General features: G+C 39.9%; 1 protein-coding gene across 1 annotated transcript; it reads left to right on the top strand.

Moving 5' to 3' along the window:
• Nucleotides 1-18,518: 18,518 nt before the first annotated feature.
• Nucleotides 18,519-19,118, top strand: LOC130855835 (translationally-controlled tumor protein-like). The gene has a single exon (XM_057739844.1). The coding sequence runs from the start codon at nucleotides 18,534-18,536 to the stop codon at nucleotides 19,050-19,052; it is 519 nt and encodes a 172-aa protein (XP_057595827.1). The 5' UTR covers nucleotides 18,519-18,533; the 3' UTR covers nucleotides 19,053-19,118.
• The last annotated feature ends 299 nt before the right edge of the window (nucleotides 19,119-19,417 follow it).

Here is a 19,417-nt window from a genome sequence, read left to right as displayed (position 1 = left end):
TCTAGCTGGGAAGACTGAGTCAGAAAGAGATCACTTCAATTTCACGTAGTAGTGCTAAGGTGAAGGTGTGCAGAGAGCACTACCTCAGACTTGGGACCCAGAGAAGTTTTGATCTGGAAGAAAATGATTGAATACAACTTAGCCAGGCAGAACTCAGGTAAGTAGTCCAACAGAAAGTAAATTCTTTCTCCCAGCTCTTTGTCCTTAAAGTAGGTTTTTGTCTAAACCATAAACCCCATTGTGTTCCCAGGAAGGAAGATTGACTATACAGATTCCATGTTGCTAACTGGGTTTAGGGGTGATGGAGATAAGGATGGAGAGGTGAATATAGGCCAGCCACAGAGGACCACGTAGACCATGTTTAGATTCTGTTCTGGAGGCACCAGAGGAGGGATGTGGTTGGACTTTTATTATGGCTGGGTCTGGCTGCTGAGGGAAGAGAGAATTGGAGGGGAGAAGAAATAGGCACAGCATAATCAGGTAGTTATCCAGGCAAGAGCGGACAGTGCTGCTCAAGTTGGAAATGAGTGTACGTGGAGGAAAATATCTGAAAGGTAAGATGAGCAGGACATGATAATTGTCTAGTTGTGGCAGAGAATAAGGGAGAGAGGACTGAGTATTGAGAACAGTGGGCCTCAGGCTTGGCTGTGCAGAATAATCCCTGGAAGGTCCCACCCCCTCCAAGAGTTTTCAATTCAGCCAGTCTGGAATGAGGCCTGAGAATGTGCATTTCTAACAAGTTGCCAGCTCATGCTGATGCTACTTGTCCGGGGACCACAATTTAAGAATCATTGGTCAAGTATAGCTCAGCGGTTCTTGCCTGTGATTGCTCCTTGAGAACAACCACAGAGTTTTTAAAACTACTGATGCCTGAACCTCAACGCCAGGGATTCTGATTAAGTTGGTACAGGATGCAGCCTGGACACTGGGCATTTTAAAGTTCCAAGTGATTCGATTGTGCAGCTGAATACCTGCTAAATATCACTTAATCATATTCGGAACACAGGCAGAGGAGCCATTTTGGTGTTTCTTAAGTTTGTTAAAATTATTTCCTAATATTATTAATTTCCTATAAGATCAGGTAAGTAATCCAGCAAAAAGTAATTGTCTCTCCTGACTCTTTGTCCTTAAAATAGGTTTTTGTTTAAACCATACACCCTATTGTGTCCACAGAGAAGGGGGATTGACTACATGAATTCTGTATTGAAATGCTTCACTACATGTGTCCTCATATGTGTGGGAATATATAGTCGATCCGTTTGGAAGATCAATATGATACTTGGTGATTACTGTCTAAAAGGGCTGATATTGAAAAGACCAAACAGATGCTATTTCCAACCTAAGGCAAGAGGAAGAGAGAAAAGAAAAGAAAAAAAAATCACACGTTTGTTGAGTTCTTACTGCGTATCAGATGCTGTAATGAGTGCTTTATATACATTATTTCATTTAATGCTGACAAAAAAAGGAAAAGTAAGACATCATTATCTCCATTGTATAAATGAGGGATCCAGGGCTCAGAAAGAAATGGTCACACAGACAAAGGCAAAGAAGAATATAGATCTGGATTTGCCTGGTTCATCCAAAGACCGTGTTCTTTTCATGCATTCTCAAGGGGAAAGAAATTTGCTATTAAGGTACAGAGAAAAACAGTCACCATGAGACATCAGGTGCCTGAATTCTAGCCCTAACTCTACACCTAACTTGTTGTGCCACCTTGAGTGAATCACTACATCCCTTGGCCTTGATTTCCTCATCAATAAAATGGGGATAAAAACTGTACCCAGCTCCATTGAGAGATGAATGGATAAAGAGATGTGGTATACACACACACACACACACACACACACACACACACACACATAATGGAATATTACTTAGCCATAAAAAAGAATAAAATAATGCCATTTGCAGCAACAAGGATGGACCTAGAGTTTATCATAATACTAAGTGAAGTAAATCAAAGACAAATATATGATATCACTCTGTGGAATCTAAAAAAATTATACAAATGAACTTATTTACAAAAGAGAAATAGACTCACAGACATAGAAAACACTTATGGTTGCCAAAGGGGAAAGGGGGGGGAGATAAATTAGGAGTTTGGAATTAATAGATACAACTATATATAAAATCGGTAAACAACAAAGAGCTACTGTATAACACAAGGAACTATACTCAATATCGTGTAATACTTGGAAAAGAATCTGCGGCAGAATATATGTATATTCTTATATATGTTTTATACATATTCTTATATATATATGTTATATATATATAACTGAATCACTTTGTTGTACACTTGAAACTAGCACAACATTGTAAACTAACTATGCCTCAATAAAAGAAAAAAATTGTAAGTAGCATCGAGATTGCAAAACCTGCTTTAAAAAAAACAGTACCCAACTCATTGGATTAAATGAAATAATACTTAACATAATGCCTGGCATATGGAAAATAGTTACTGTTAACTCATTCTCTTCCTCCTCTTTATCATTATTTTCAGTAAAATGATGGGACTGGGCTCGTCTTCCCAAAAATTCCCTCAGTTTATAAATTCTGTGATTAAGAATTTGCTGGTTCCTTTGGTATCTGCAGCTTCTTTCTGAAACCCTTCAACCAGTGACCTCATCTCAAGAGCTGGTCTTTGCTAAAATCAACCGGCCCCTTCCTGTCCCCCTCCCACTCCTCCTGCTTCCCCAGGATGTCGAGCGGCTGTGGGTGTTTCATCTGTAGCTGTGATGGAGCTGGGTCAGTGCTGTGGTGACTCTCACAGGGGCTCCACTGTGCTGAGTTGCTGCATTCAGCTCTCTCTGCAGCACCTGTGTGAAAGCCCCCATGCCAGACCAGCAGGATTTCTGTCCACTGGACACATGAGAAATGGACCACACTCCACAGCTTGGATGCTGATGACTTTGTTCTGTTATCTGATATCCTGTAGGCTTAAATATGGTCCGGGATGCAATTTGGAATTGTGGGAAGAGTAACTAGTATGTTCTATCACATACTGGTTATGTGATGCTGGGCTTGTGGCTTAACTTCTTGGCACCTCCAATTTTCTCATCTGTGAAACTGGTTTTGTGAGATGTGGCATGTGTACAATGTATTAGATAGCACCCAGCTTGCAGCAGCTACTCAGCAGCAGTTAGGAACCATCCCAATGACTCTATCTGGGAAGCTGGTGATACATTTCAGGGTAGACCAGGGAACAGGGCTATGTAGGACTTTGGAGAGTGCTAAATCATGACTTCCTACGCCTTTTAAAGCAGACTGGACTTGCTGTCACAGTGACACTTTTGTCACTGTTTAAGTAGCGTATTTCAGCAGCAACTTTCTCTTCACCATTCCCACTGGCTAAATTTCTAAGCATTCTCCTCCCCACAGGCTGGGACCCAACCTCAGACACCTTCACATTCATGGCTGCTCTGCAGCAGCTGTGGGCTGCTGTGTGTGGGGCAGAGTCGATGGCATCCCCTCTCACACATGCCTTGCAGCACCCAGCACGCTGGTTCAGCCCCTGTGGACACCAGAGGGAATGTCTGCAGGGCTTCTGCCAATGTTTGCAATCTGCCAGGTTGGAAGCCTTTTTCCAACTGCCTGAAAACATTTTCTGACCTTGGTATCTAGATCTCTTGTTTTATCACTTATTCCTGGAGTCAGAATAACTTTCAATTAAGCAGAGTTTTACCATGCACCACAGTTTTACCCCAATGCCAACAGGGGGTGAACGTGACTAACACAGGATCAGATTTGTTTGGTTTCTACCAGAAACCAGCTGGAGCTGATGTCCCAGCAATACTGTGGCTATTTTCCAGACGTGTTTCTCAAAGTGGAGTCTAGGGACCACTCCCATCAGAATTTCATAGGCCCTGTTAAAATGGAGAGTTCCAGCCTCCCGCAATCTACTAACTTGGAATCTCTGGGTATAAACATAGAAACTGCACTTTAACACATTTTTTAGGTGATTCTTATCCATGTTGTAGTATACTTTTCTCTTTCAATTTGAGTTGCTATAAAAGTACTATTAGCTCAAATTTTTTTTTTTTTTTTTTTTTTTTGCTTTTATTATTATTTTATTTTATTTTTTTGGGGGGTACACCAGGTTCAATCAACTGTTTTTATACACATATCCCCATATTCCCTCCCTTCCTTGACGCCCCCCCCTCGATTCCCCCCCACCCTCCCTGCCCCAGTCCTCTAAAGCATCTTCCATCCTCGAGTTGGACTCCCTTTGTTATACAACAACTTCCCACTGACTATTTTACAGTTGGTAGTATATATATGTCTGTACTACTCTCCCGCTTCTTCTCAGTTTCCCCTTCACCCCCCGCCCCCTCCCATACCTCGAGTTCTCCAGTCCATTCCCTGTATCTGCTTCCCTGTTCTTGTCACTGAGTTCATCAGTACCATTTTTAGATTCCGTATATGTGAGTTAGCATACAATATTTGTCTTTCTCTTTCTGACTTACTTCACTCTGTATGACAGATTGTAGTTCTATCCACCTCATTACATATAGCTCCATCTCATCCCTTTTTATAGCTGAGTAATATTCCATTGTATATATATGCCACATCTTCTGTATCCATTCATTTGTTGATGGGCATTTAGGTTGCTTCCATGTCCTGGCTATTGTAAAGAGTGCTGCAATAAACATTATGGTACAAGTTTCTTTTGGGATTATGGTTTTCTTTGGGTATATGCCCAGGAGTGGGATTACTGGATCATATGGTAGTTCTATTTGTAGTTTTTTAAGGAACCTCCAAATTGTTTTCCATAGTGGCTGTACCAACTTACAGTCCCACCAACAGTGCAGGAGAGTTCCCTTTTCTCCACACCCTCTCCAACATTTGTTGTTTCCAGACTTTGTGATGATGGCCATTCTGATTGGTGTGAGGTGATACCTCATTGTGGCTTTGACTTGCATTTCTCTGATGATGAGTGATGTTGAGCATCTTTTCATGTGTTTGTTGGCCATCTGTATGTCTTCTTTGGAGAAATGTCTATTTAGGTCTTCTGCCCATTTGTGGATTGGGTTATTTGCTTTTTTGGTATGAAGCTGCATGAGCTGCTTGTATATTTTGGAGGTTAATCCTTTGTCCGTTGTTTCATAGGCAATTATTTTTTCCCATTCTGAGGGTTGCCTTTTAGTCTTGTTTATGGTTTCTTTTGCTGTGCAAAAGCTTTTAAGTTTCATGAGGTCCCATTCGTTTATTCTTGATTTTATTTCCATGATTCTAGGAGGTGGGTCAAAAAGGATGTTGCTTTGATGGATGTCAAAGAGTGTTCTGCCTATGTTTTCCTCTAGGAGTTTGATAGTGTCTGGCCTTATATGTAGGTCTTTAATCCATTTGGAGTTTATTTTTGTGTATGGTGTTAGGAAGTGTTCTAATTTCATTCTTTTACATGTTGCTGTCCAATTTTCCCAGCACCACTTATTGAAGAGGCTGTCTTTTTTCCATTGTATACTCGTGCCTCCTTTGTCAAAGATAAGGTGCCCATATGTGTGTGGGCTTACTTCTGAGTTCTCTATTCTGTTCCATTGATCTTCCTTTCTATTTTTGTGCCAGTACCATACTGTCTTGATCACTATGGCCTTGTAGTATAGTTTGAAGTCAGGAAGCCTGATTCCACCAACTCCATTTTTCCTTCTCAAGATTGCTTTGGCTATTCGGGGTCTTTTGCGTTTCCATACAAATCGTAAGATTTCTTGCTCTAGTTCTGTGAAAAATGCCATTGGTAATCTGATCGGGATTGCATTAAATCTGTAAATTGCTTTGGGTAGTACAGTCATTTTCACGATGTTGATTCTTCCAATCCAGGAACATGGTATGTCCCTCCATCTGTTTGTGTCATCTTTGATTTCTTTCATCAATGTCTTAAAGTTTTCTGCATACAGATCTTTTGCCTCCTTAGGCAGGTTTATTCCTAGGTATTTTATTCTTTTGGTTGCAATGGTGAATGGGAGAGTTTCCTTAATTTCTCTTTCTGCTCTTCCGTTGTTAGTGTATAGGAATGCAAGAGATTTCTGTGCATTAATTTTGTATCCTGCTACTTTACTAAACTCATCAATGAGTGCTAGCAGTTTTCTGGTAGAGTCTTTAGGGTTTTCTATATATAGTATCATGTCATCTGCAAAGAGTGATAATTTTACTTCTTCTTTTCCAATTTGGATTCCTTTAATTTCTTTTTCTTCTCTGATTGCTGTGGCTAACACTTCCAAAACTATGTTGAATAACAGTGGTGAGAGTGGACACCCTTGTCTTGTTCCTGTTCTTAGAGGGAATTCTTCCAGTTTTTCTCCATTGAGAACAATGTTGGCTTTTGGTTTGTCATATATGGCTTTTATGATGTTGAGGTAATTTCCTTCTATGCCCATTTTCTGGAGAGCTTTTATCATAAATGGATGTTGAACTTTGTCAAAAGCTTTTTCTGCATCTATTGAAATGATCATATGGTTTTTATCCTTCAATTTGTTGATATGATGTATCACGTTGATTGATTTGCGTATATTGAAGAATCCTTGCATCCCAGGGATAAACCCCACTTGATCGTGGTGTATGATTTTTTTAATGTGCTGTTGCAGTCTGTTAGCTAGTATTTTGTTGAGGATTTTTGCATCTATATTCATCAGTGATATTGGTCTGTAGTTTTCTTTTTTTGTGACATCTTTGCCTGGTTTTGGTATCAGGGTGATGGTAGCCTCATAGAATGAGTTTGGGAGTGCTCCGCCTTCTGCAATATTTTGGAAGAGTTTGAGAAGGATAGGTGTTAACTCTTCTCGAAATGTTTGATAGAATTCACCTGTGAATCCATCTGGTCCTGGGCTTTTGTGTGTTGGGAGATTTTTAATCACTGCCTCAATTTCTGTACTTGTGATTGCTCTGTTCATGGTTTCTATTTCTTCCTGGTTCAGTCTTGGAAGATTGTATTTTTCTAAGAATGTATCCATTTCTTCCAGGTTATCCAATTGATTGGCATATAGTTGCTTGTAGTAGTCTCTCATGATGTTTTGTATTTCTGAGGTGTCCGTTGTGACTTCTCCTTTTTCATTTCTAATTCTGTTGATTTGCATCTTCTCCCTTTTTTTCTTGATGAGTCTGGCTAATGGTTTATCAATTTTGTTAATCTTCTCAAAGAACCAGCTTTTAGTTTTATTTATTTTTCTTATGGTTTCTTTCCTTTCTTTTTCATTTATTTCTGCTCTGATCTTTACGATTTCTTTCCTTCTGCTCACTTTGGGGTTTCTTTGTTCTTCTTTCTCTAGTTGTTTTAGGTGTAAGGTTAGGTTGTTTATTCGATCATTTTCTTGTTTCTTAAGGTAGGACTGTATTGCTATAAACTTCCCTCTTAGAACTGCTTTTGCTGCGTCCCATAGGTTTTGGGTTGTTGTGTTTTCGTTGTCATTTGTTTCTAGATACTTTTTGATTTCCTCTTTGATTTCTGTAGTGATTCCTTGGTTGTTTAATAGTGAATTGTTTAGCCTCCATGTGTTTGTATTTTTTGCAGTTTTTTTCCTGTAATTGATATCTAGTCTCATGGCGTTGTGGTCTGAGAAGATGCTTGATATGATTTCAATTTTCTTGAATTTGCTGAGGTTTGATTTGTGACCCAAGATGTGATCTATCCTGGAAAATGTTCCATGTGCACTTGAGAAGAACGTGTAGTCTGTCGTTTTTGGATGGAATGTCCTATAAATATCAATTAAGTCGAGATGGTCTAATGTGTCATTTAAAGCTTGTGTGTCTTTATTTATTTTCTGTTTGGATGATCTGTCCATTGATGTAAGTGGGGTGTTCAAGTCTCCCACTATTATTGTGTTACTGTCGATGTCCCCTTTTATAGCTGTTAGCATTTGCCTTATGTATTGAGGTGCTCCTATATTGGGGGCATAGATATTTACCATTGTGATATGTTCTTCTTGGATGGATCCCTTGATCATTATGTAGTGCCCTTCCTTGTCTCTTGTAATAGTCTTTACTTTCAAGTCTAATTTGTCTGATATGAGTATTGCTACTCCAGCTTTCTTTTGACTTCCATTTGCATGGAATATCTTTTTCCATCCCTTCACTTTCAGTCTATATGTATCCCTTGGTCTGAAGTGGGTTTCTTGTAGGCAGCATATAGAAGGGTCTTGTTTTTGTATCCATTCAGCCAGTCTGTGTCTTTTGGTTGGAGCATTTAATCCATTTACATTTAAAGTGATTATTGACATGTGTGTTCCAATTCCCATTTTCTTAATTGTTTTGGGTTTGTATTTGTAGGTGTTTTCCTTTTCTTGTGTTTCCTACTTAGAGAAGTTCCTTTAGCACTTGTTGTAAGGCTGGTTTGGTGGTGCTGAATTCTCTTAACTTTTGCTTGTCTGGAAAGCTTTTGATTTCTCCCTCAAATCTGAATGAGATTCTTGCTGGGTAAAGTATTCTTGGCTGTAGGTTTCTCTCTTTCAGGACTTTCAGTATATCCTGCCATTCCCTTCTGGCCTGCAGAGTTTCTGTAGAAAGGTCAGCTGTTATCCTTATGGGTTTTCCCTTATATGTTGTTTGTTGCTTTTCTCTTGCTGCTTTTAATATTTTTTCTTTCTGTTGAATTGTCGTTAGTTTGATTAATATGTGTCTTGGTGTATTTCTCCTTGGGTTTATTCTGTATGGGACTCTCTGTGCTTCTTGGACTTGGTGAATTATTTCCTTTCCCATGTTGGGGAAGTTTTCCACTAGAACCTCTTCAAATATTTTCACAGACCCTTTCTTGTTTTCTTCTTCTTCTGGGATGCCTATAATTCGAATGTTGGTACGTTTAAGGTTATCACTGAGGTCTCTGAGGCTGTCTTCTAGTCTTTTTATTTTTTTATCTTTTTCCTGCTCTGTGGCGTTTATTTCTTCCATTCTATCTTCCAACTCACTTATTCGTTCTTCTGCCTCAGTCATTCTGCTGGTTAGAGCATCTAGAGTATTTTTAATTTCAGTTATTTTGTTATCCATTGCTGTTTGTTTTTCTGAGTTCTTATGAACTGTTTCTTGTACTTTCTCTAATTTGTTATCGAGATTTTGTATCATTTTTACTATCATGACTCTAAATTCTTTTTCAGGCATTTTTCCTATTTCCTCCTCATTTATTTGGTCTTGTGGGTTTTTTTCCTGCTCCTTTGCCTGCATGGTGTTTCTTTGTTTCCTCATGGTTGTCCAAGCTTTTGGGGTTGCTTGTCCTGGTGATAGAGGTGTTTATAGAAGACTGTCCAAGCCTCAGACTAATGTCCAAGTATTGGATTAGATGAATATTCAGTCTAGGAAACACATACATGTATAAGACACACAATTATTGAATCCGTTAGGACATAAGGCTCTAGAAAGACCTGACAGAACCCCAGTGTGCTATCAGATATTCAGAGAGAAACCCAGCAGAAATTGACAACTGAAACAGAACAAATCAGAGACAAAAGCAAAAGCAAACAAACAACTAATAACACCCTACACATACAAACATCAATCCAGGGAGATTTTGTAAGCTAGGATCAAATATAGAAATGAGCTGGAGTACCACCAGAGAGAATGGAGATTCTCAGAATGTAATTAGACAACTGTACTAAGAACTAAGATAAAGACAAAAGCCTAATATTAATACCAAGGCAGTGCATCATCTTGAGAATAGAGCAAGGAGTCTGAGCAGACCGATAGTGTTGCTTATAAGTATGTTAAGATAAAATACACTTAAAATGGCTGGAAGAAAGGGGAACAGAAGAGCGTAATGTGGTTGGAAATATGCAAAGAAAAAGAAAGGAGTAGAAGTGTATAAAAGAAAGGGATGAAAGGAAAGTATGAAAGATATTTTGTCCGTACTACCAAAAACTTAGCTAGATATAGAAGTATTTTAAAAGGCAAAAAAAAAAAAAAAAAAAAAAAAAAGAGTAAAAAATATCCTTATAAAATTATGTTGTAAAACTTGTAGATCCCTTAGGGCTAAGATCGTATTTAATAAATCAAAAAAAAAAAAAAAAAAAAAAAAAGAGAAAGGAAAAAAAAAAAAAAAAAAAAATCCAGAACTGATCCCCGAATGGACCAGTTCAATAGGTATTGATACTACTATTTCTGTTTCCTTAGCGTCTCAGCTGTAAGTGTCCTTTTCCTTGCCTTGGGTTTTTTTTTTTTTTGCGTTATTCTGTGACCAGCAGAGGTTCCTTTATTGTTCGTCTGTAAGCCTCGGTGTGTGGGGAGGGAGAGGGTGCAATAGTGGCTCCTTCTCCTGGGAGGGAGTGAGCAGTGGCGCACTGTTGCTTCAGTCAGGCTTGGAGGTGCCTGTTGCAGAGGGCGCTGGTGGCTCAGGCGTACACAGAAAGTCTTAGAGTTGGGCCTCTCTCGGGGTTTTTTCTTTTTGATGCTGGTTTTTTTTTTTTTTTTTTTTCTCTCGGCAGCCTCCCTGCTGCTGGCGTTGCAAGGAGTTTTAATCTAGCCCCGCCTGAGCGCCTGAGGGTGCTTGTTATCCCTGAGCGCCTTATGTGGGCCCGCAGGGCGTCTCTCCACTGCCTGTTGCAGAGGCGCAGAAAGAGAGAGAGAGGCTATGCGCGCGGCTCCTCCCCCCCGCCCGGGAGCCTGCAGCCTCCAGCCGCCATCATGGCCGGGCAGCTCTCAGAGATCGGCACTCCTCTCCGCGGACCTCCTCCCTCCTGTCCTCTCGGTCCGTCACCCTACCAGCAACAATGTTTCTCCCCCTGAACCAGCTCTCCGGTTCCCACGCTCCCGCTCCTGGACCCTCCGTTCAGCCGCGGATCGATGTCTCGGTCCGGGAACGCTGAGCTGCGCTGCGGACCCTCGGTATGTTTCTCACTCCCTCCCGTCTGCCACAGCTCCGCCGCTTCACCCTCTTTGAGCTCTCGTAGATGCCTCCCTACCGGCTATGTCAGGTTCTCCGCAGCCCTTTCCGGTGTCCGAGGCCGTCTGCTGGTGTTCAGCTGGTTCTCTGTGGGAATGACTGTGTCCTTCCGTGCATTCCCAATGCATCTGTGGAGAGGGATGCACTCCACGTCTCTCTACTTCGCCGCCATCTTTTTCTCTCTCTAGCTCAAATTTTTAAAAAAATCAAATAACACTAAAAGATTCATAGTTAAAGACAGACATAACTTCCTTTCCCCTGCCCAGATCCATTTCCCAGAGGTTTCCATACAAACTTTTATTTCTTTCTCTTTTGATTTTTTACCTATTTCTAGATAATGTGCTAATACTACCATTGTATGTCATATTTATTTTAAATATTATCTGCTGACTTCCTATAATAATTGATGAGTATTTAGCGATTTATCCAACATAATCATGCATCCTTACCTTCTTCATATAGTCCCTTAAGTTTTCGTTAAGAGTTAGAATTGCTAGTTTGTGACTATGTATAGATAACTTAGTATTGAGCCAAGAAGGGATGATGAATATCTCTTTCTTATTCAACTTCCGTTTTATCTTAGACTTTCAGCTCCGTCCAACAACTGTCAATTTTATTTTACAAATACTCAAATATATCAAATACTTAGCATTTTCTTTTCCTTGCCCTGGGAGACATCACCCCCAGAGTACCCCATTCTCCTGCCATGTGTGGACTCTTAATTCTGCTTTCCTTGTTAGATTTCCTTTTACTAGGTTCCATGCCTCCTACCTTCTCAGTCTACTTACTGATATTGAAAAAGCACATCCTCCAGTAACTTCCCTAAGAACCAGTGCACTGGAGATACAATTTTTCAGTCCTTACATAGCCCCAAATGTCTTTATTCTGACCTAATACTTGGTTGATGGTTTGTACTGGGTTAAAAAGTGTCCCCCTCAAAGTTCATGTCCACCTGGAACCTCAGAATGTGACTCTAATAGAGAAGACCCATAGAAATAAGGTCTTCATAGATGTAATTATTTAAGATGCAGTCATACTGGATTAGAATGGGCCCTAAAGCTAACGACTGCTGTTCTTGTGAGAAGGTCATGGGACGACACAGAAACACACACAGAGGAAAGGAGGCCATGTGAAGGCAGAGGCAGAGACTCGAGTGATGTATCTATAAGCCAAGGAATACCTGGGATTGCAGACAACCATGGAGGCCAGGAAAGAAAGATGTAACAGACTTCTCTCTCAGAGCCTCCAGAAGGAATCTTCTGCCAACACCTTGATTTTGGACATCTGGTCTCCATAACTGTGAGAGAGTAAATTTCTATTATTTTAAGGTACCCAGTTTGTGGTACTTTGTTACGGAAGTACTAGGAAATTAATCCATGATTTATCTGGGTGTAAAATTCTATGTTGAGCATAGAATTGAACATAATTTACCTCCAAATTATGACAGCACTATTCCATGGCATTATAACTTTCAGTGTTGGTTTAAGGTGTCGAGTGCCACTTTAATTCCCATTTCTTTGTGTGTGGAGTGTTCTCCGACCACAAGCTTTAGGATGTTTCTTTATCCCTGGTATGCTAAAATTCATGAAGATCTTTCTTAGGTATTTTTTTTTAATTAATTGAGGTGGGTACATGAAGAGCCTATCAATCTGACAAGTCAAGTCCTTCAGATCCGGGTAATTTTCTTGTGTGATTTCTTTGCAAATTTCCTCTTCTCTATTTGTTGAAGATTAAAATCTCCCAGATTGACCTCTCCAAATTTCTTATCCCATTTCTTCACCTCTACTTCTCTTAGAGGTTTCCTTGGCTTTATGCCAAGTCAAGAAACACTTGGAATTGCTCTGCTTTCTTAGAGAACGTTCTATCTTCTTAGAGATTTCCTTGGTTTTGTGTTCTCTATTTTCTCCATGTTACTTTTTCTGTTTGTTTGGGTCTTTGTCTTGTTGAGAACTTTCCTCAGATGCCCAGTGATCCTTGGCTGTCTGTCTGTATTAAAGAATGCAGCAGTGGGGCTTCCTAGGTGGTGCAGTGGTTAAGAATCTGCCTGCCAATGCAGGGGACACAGGTTCGAGCGCTGCTCCAGGAAGATCCCACATGCCATGGAGCAACTAAGCCTGTGTGTCACAACTATTGACTCTGTGCTCTAGAGCCCATGAGTCACAACTATTGAGCCCACATGCTGCAACTATTGAAGCCCATGCACCTAGATCCTGTGCTCTGAAAGAAGAGAAGCCACTGCAACGAGAAGCCCCCACTCTCCACAACTAGAGAAAGCCCACGTGCAGCAATGAAGACCCAACACAGCCAATAAATTAATTAATTAACTTTAAAAAAAGAGAATGCAGCAGCAAACAGATGACTGGAAATTCCCTGGGAGGGAGAAGCTTGTCAACAAGAAGCAGACTCATGTCCCAACCACTTTTCATGAAAAATTCCAGTCACTCACTCTCTCTGTGCCCTCAGGCCTCATCTTTTTCTATACTTGCTGCTTTAAATCCTCAACTTTTCCAAATTTCTGAAGGAAGAATCAGATGGTTTCTTGCAAGTCTCTCTTGCTCCCAGACACTCATGGTTTGCTGTTTTCCCCACTCTGCTAAGAGAGTCATCGCTCTCTTTTAGAGATTTCCCTTTTCGAAAAATTTGTGTTAATTCTCACTTGTGACTGTATGTCCTCTAATTCTCTTTGTCCTTGTGCATTAATACTCTCCTCTCTTTCTCTCTCTCTCTCTCTCATTTAAAGTGTTTACAAGAACAGAGAGGTGTGCGTGGGCATTCACTATGATGAACCAGAAGTTTTCTTTATTTTCTAATGTACAACACAAAGCAAATAATTCTACTATCTTGCTGTATTTAGTGAGAAACCTCTAGTTAAATTAGAACACTGACATTGGAACTGGAGAGATATAAGTAGACCCCAGTTCTGACATTTACTACACACTTAATGTTCCTGAAACTCAACTTCCTTGCCTTTGAAGAGAGATGGACAAGACCCACCTATGAGTAGTCAATGCTAGTGCACTGTGTTCATGATTTCCACTTTGGGGATTACTTAGAGTCAACAGGGTCATCAGTAGGAATAAAGTCACAAATAGTTTAGCCTAATTCCTGCAATTCCTGCAGACCCTCAGCCCCAGTGTGGAATAATAGAATGACAACGGAGAGTGATCGCTTAACTAAGGTACCAAAATCATTCTGTCTCAGAAATCTTATGATGGAAAACAATCCTCAAAGATAATTCACAAACTGTTACAATGCATAGGAAAGGAAGAAAAATGTCATTGAGAATTGCAAGCTCTCTCTTCTTTTGGTCCAAATGTGACTTCTTCACAAGAATAGGGCTAATTGAAAAATTAGTCTTTTACATAGCTTCCAGCAACAGTTTATCTTTTTCAAAATCTAACTATAAAGTCCCTCAGGAATAAGAAAACATTAACTCAGAGCCAAAATTCAGAAATATAATAACAAATTATTCATGGCTCAAGAAAAGAGTTTACAACAAAATGTGTTGAGTAGTTGTATTTGAAATATTAACAAATGTTCTCAAATTCCCACCTGTATATCCAGACTAAGCAATTTCCTCAAAATTTAGGTACTGCCTGATGATGTATTATTTCCCCAATAGTCTAGAGACTCTTATTCCTGAAAAGTAAAATATTTTGTACTGTGAATATCTTGAAAGGCACATTTGAAATATTTTCATTATTTCTTGCTGCTAAAGATGACCTTATTTTTTCTTTTTGAACTAATATTTTTTCTGATTATAAAAATATGTCCATTATAGAAAATTTCAAAAACATAATTCACACTAAAATCTTCCACTACAGTTAAAGCTTATCTCAATTTGGGTGCTCAATTTTCATCAAAAAAATAGTTTCTATATATTTAAATTTACTAAAATTCAAAGTTAAAAAATGTAGATTGAGTTGGGAAGAGATGAATAGATGGAGCACAGAGAATTTTTAGGTCAGTGAAAATATTTTGTATGATACCATAATGATGGATACATATTATATATGTGTCCAAACTTATGGAATGTACCATATCAAGAATGAATAATAATGTAAGTTATGGATTTTTGGTGATTATGATGTGTCAGTGTAGGTTCATAGATTATAACAAACGTGCCATTCTAGTGAAGGATGCTGATAATAGTAGACGCTTGCCTGTATGGGGCAGGGCAAATGGGAAATCTCTATACCTTCCTATTAATTTTGCTGTGAACCTAAAACTACTCTAAAAGATGGGCTTAATTTTTTAAAAGGGAGATAGAAATACCCAAGTTGTTTCAAACATGTAAAGTTTTCCAATACCTGAATTGGACATTTTTTTCATTTAAATTTAAAGTAATTAAAATTAAGTGAAATTAAAAATTCAGTTTCTCATTCTTACTAGGCACATATCAAGAGCTTGACAGCCACATGCGGTTGCTGGTGACTCTATTGTACAGCACAGATGTGGAAGGATAGGCACATAGATATATAGATACAGGGATAGGGGTAGGGATGTCGATGTGACACAGATGAGCATTTCCCCATACCCATATCTTATCAGTTCCTCCTAAATAGATATAGGTTCAACACAATCCCAATCAAAATCCCAACAAGTTATTTTGTAGATGCTAACAAACTGATGCTAAAGTTTATATGGAGAGGCAAAAGGCCAAGAATAACCAGCACAATGTTAAAGGAGGAGAGCAAAGCTGGGTGACTGACACTATCCAACTTCAAGACTATACTCACTATTAACTACAATAGTCAAAATAATGTGGTACAGGCACACCTCAGAGATATTGTGGGTTTGATTCTAGACTGACACAATAAGGTGAATACCTCAGTAAAGCAAGTCACAAATTATTTGGTTTCCCAGTGCATTTAAAATTTATGTTTATGCTCTACTGTCATCTGTGTGTGTGATGGTATCATGACTAATAAATATAAATATAAATACATATGTGTGTATATATATATACCATAATTTAAGAATATTTTATTGCTGAAACATGCTAACCATCCTCTGAGCCTTTGGTAAGTCATAAGCTTCTTGCTGGTGGAGAGTCTGGCCTCAGTGTTAGGGCTGCTGACTGATCAGGGTGGTGGTTGCTGAAGGCTTAGCTGGCTGTGGCAATTTCTTAAAATAAGCCAGCAATGAAATATGCCACATCAATTGATTCTTCCTTTCATGAACAATTTCTCTGTAGCGTGCAATGCATCATTTTACCGACCATACAAGTTCTTTCAAAATTGGAGTCAATCTTCTCAAACTCTGCCACTGCTTTGTCAACTAATTTTAATATTCTAAATCCTTTATTGTCATTTCAACAGGCTTCAAGCATCTTCACCAGGAGTAGTTTCCATCTCAAGAAATCACTCTCTTTGCTCATCCATAAGAAGCAACTCCTCCTCCATTCAAGTTTTGTCATGAGATTGCAGAAATTCAGTCACATCTTTAGGCTCCACTTCTAACTCTAGTTCTCTTGCTATTTCCACCACATCTGCAGTTTCTTCCTCCATTAAACTCTTGAACCCCTCAAGGTCATCCATGAGGGTTGGAATTCAAATTCCTGTTAATGTTGATATTTTTACCTCTTCCCATGAATCATGAATGTTCTTCACGGCATCTAGAATGGTGAATCCTTTCCAGAAGGTTGTCAATTTACTTTGCCCAGATCCATCAGAGGAATCACTATCTACAGCAGCTATAGCCTTACAAAATGTATTTCTTAAAGAATAAGACTGGAAAGTTGAAATTACTCCTTGGTTCATGGGCTGCAGAATGAATGTTGTGTTGGTAGACATGAAAACGACATGAATCTCATTGCGCATCTCCATCAGGGCTCTTGTGTGACCAGGTGCATTGTCAATGAGCAGTCATATTTTGAAAGGAATCTTTTTTTCTGAGTAATAGGTCTCAACAATGGGATAAAAATATTCAGTAAACCATATTGTAAATAGATGTGCTCTTATCCAAGCTTTGTCCTTCCATTTATAGAACACAGGCAGAGTAAATTTAACATAATTCTTAGGGGCCCTAGGATTTTAGGAATGATAAACTAACATTGGCTTCAACTTCAAGCCACCAGCTGCATTGGCCCCTTACAAGAGAGTCAGCCTGTCCTTTGAAGCTTCGAAGCCAGGCATTGACTTCTCTCTAGTTATAGAAGTCCTAGATGACATCTTCTTCCAATACAAGGCTGTTTCATCCACATTGAAAATCTGTTGTTTAGTGGCCACCTTCATTCATGACCTTAGCTAGATCTTCTGGTTAACACGCTGCTGTTTCTACAGCAGCCCTTGCTGCTTCACTTTGCACTCGTATGTATGGAGATGGGTTCTTTCCTTAAACCTCATGAACCAACCTCTGCTAAGCTTCACACTTTTCTTCTGCAGCTTCTTCATTTCTCTCAGCCTTCGCAGAGTTGAAGAGAGTTGGGGCCTTGCTCTGGATTAGGTTTTGATTTAAGGGAATGTGGTGGCTGTTTTGATCTTCTATCCAGACCGCTCAGACTCTCTCCATGTCTGCAGTAAGGCTGTTTCACTTTCTCATCATCAGTGTGTTCACTGGGGCAGCACTTTTAATTTCTTTCAAGAACTTTTCCTTTGCATTTACAACTTGGCCAACTGTTTGCCACAAGAGGCATAGATTTCAGCCTATTTCAGCTTTCGACATGCCTTCCTCACTAAGCTTAATCATTTCTAGCTTTTGACTTAAAGTGAGAGATGTGCAACTCTCCCTTTCATTCAGATACTTAGAAGCCATTATAGGGTTATTCATAGGACAAAATTCAATATTATTGTGTCTCAGGGAATTGGGAGGCCCAAGGAGAAGGAGAGAGGTGGAGGAACAGCCAGTCGGTGGAGCAGTCAGAACACACACAACACAGGAGATCTAGATGGCAGAGTAGGAACATGCTGGGCTCACCTCCCCTCACAAAAACATCAAAACTACAACTATCCATACATATAGAGTGGCTTCCTTAGTGGCACAGTGGTTAAGAATCCACCTGCCAATGCAGGGGACACATGTTTAAGCCCTGGTCCAGGAAGATCCCATATGCTGTGGAGCAAATAAACCCATACACCACAACTACAGAGCCTGTGCTCTAGATCCCGCAAGCCACAACTACTGAGCCCACATGCTGCAGCTACTGAAGCCCACATGCCTAGAGCCTGTGCTCTGCAACAAGAGAAGCCACTGCAAATAAGAAACCCATGCACTGCAATGAAGAGTAGCCCCCAATAGAGACACAAATGTAGAGAACAAACATGGACACCAAGTGGGAAAAGCATGGGGGGTGGGGGGGTGGGGGGGAATGAATTGGGAGATTGGGATTGCCATATATACATTACTAATAAGAAAAAATATATCAAATTCCACACTTTAAATATATGCATTTTATTGTATGTCAACTGTATCTCAATAAAAGTTCTTAAAGAAAAAAAAAAAAAGAGTAGCCCCCCACTCTCTGCAATTACAGAAAGCTGAGTACATCAGTGAAGACCCAATGCAGCCAATAAATAAAAAAATAAAATAAGTAAATAAATTTTTAAAAATACATATAGAGCTTTTCCGCCCACTCCCCCCTGCCCCTGAGCGCCGCTCCGGCTGCACCGCGCTCGCTCTGAGCTCCGGGCTCCTAGTGAGGTAACGCCACCGTCATCTCCCTCCAGTCGCCATCATGATCATCTACCGGGACCTCATCAGCCATGATGAGATGTTCTCCGACATCTACAAGATCCGGGAGGTCACGGATGGGCTGTCTCTGGAGGTGGAGGGGAAGATGGTCAGTAGGACAGAGGGTAACACTGATGACTTGCTCATTGGTGGAAATGCCTCCGCTGAAGGCCCTGAGGGCGAAGGTACCGAAAGCACAGTAGTCACTGGTGTCGATATTGTCATGAACCATCACTTGCAGGAAACCAGCTTCACAAAAGAAGCCTACAAGAAGTACATCAAAGATTACATGAAGTCAATCAAAGGAAAGCTTGAAGAACAGAGACCAGAAAGAGTAAAACCTTTTATGACAGGGGCTGCAGAACAAATCAAGCACATCCTTGCTAATTTCAAAAACTATCAGTTCTTTATTGGTGAAAACATGAATCCAGATGGCATGGTTGCTCTACTGGACTACGGTGAGGATGGTGTGACTCCATATATGATTTTCTTTAAGGATGGTTTAGAAATGGAAAAATGTTAACAAATTTGGCTGTTACTTTGGATCTATCACCTGCTCGTCATAACTGGCTGTTGCTGCTTTTCATCCACACAACACCAGGACTTACACAAATGGGACTGATGGCATCTTGAGCTCTTCATTTTGACGTTGATTTGTTTGGAGTGGAGGCATTGTTTTTGAGAAAGAAAAACATATCATGTAGGTTGTCTAAAAATAAAATGCATTTAAACTCAAAAAAAAAAATACATATAGAGAGACTCTCACCAAAATTGACCTGGGAACTGAAAGGAAGGCTGTTCTACAACCAAAACCCATGAAGAAGGATTCACATGGAGTCTGGTAGGAAGGGAGAAAAAGCAACCTGGCCAGGACCCACTCTCCTAGCA

Source organism: Hippopotamus amphibius, chromosome 6, assembly GCF_030028045.1.
Source record: "Hippopotamus amphibius kiboko isolate mHipAmp2 chromosome 6, mHipAmp2.hap2, whole genome shotgun sequence".
Classification (NCBI taxonomy): Eukaryota; Metazoa; Chordata; class Mammalia; order Artiodactyla; family Hippopotamidae; genus Hippopotamus; species Hippopotamus amphibius.
Note: the sequence above shows the minus strand (reverse complement) of the source record. Positions and strands in the feature narration are given on the sequence as shown.

What these genes read in the sequence shown, in the direction of transcription:
- LOC130855835 (XM_057739844.1), top strand. Translation starts at nt 18,534, where the DNA reads ATGATCATCTACCGGGACCTCATCAGCCATGATGAGATGTTCTCCGAC.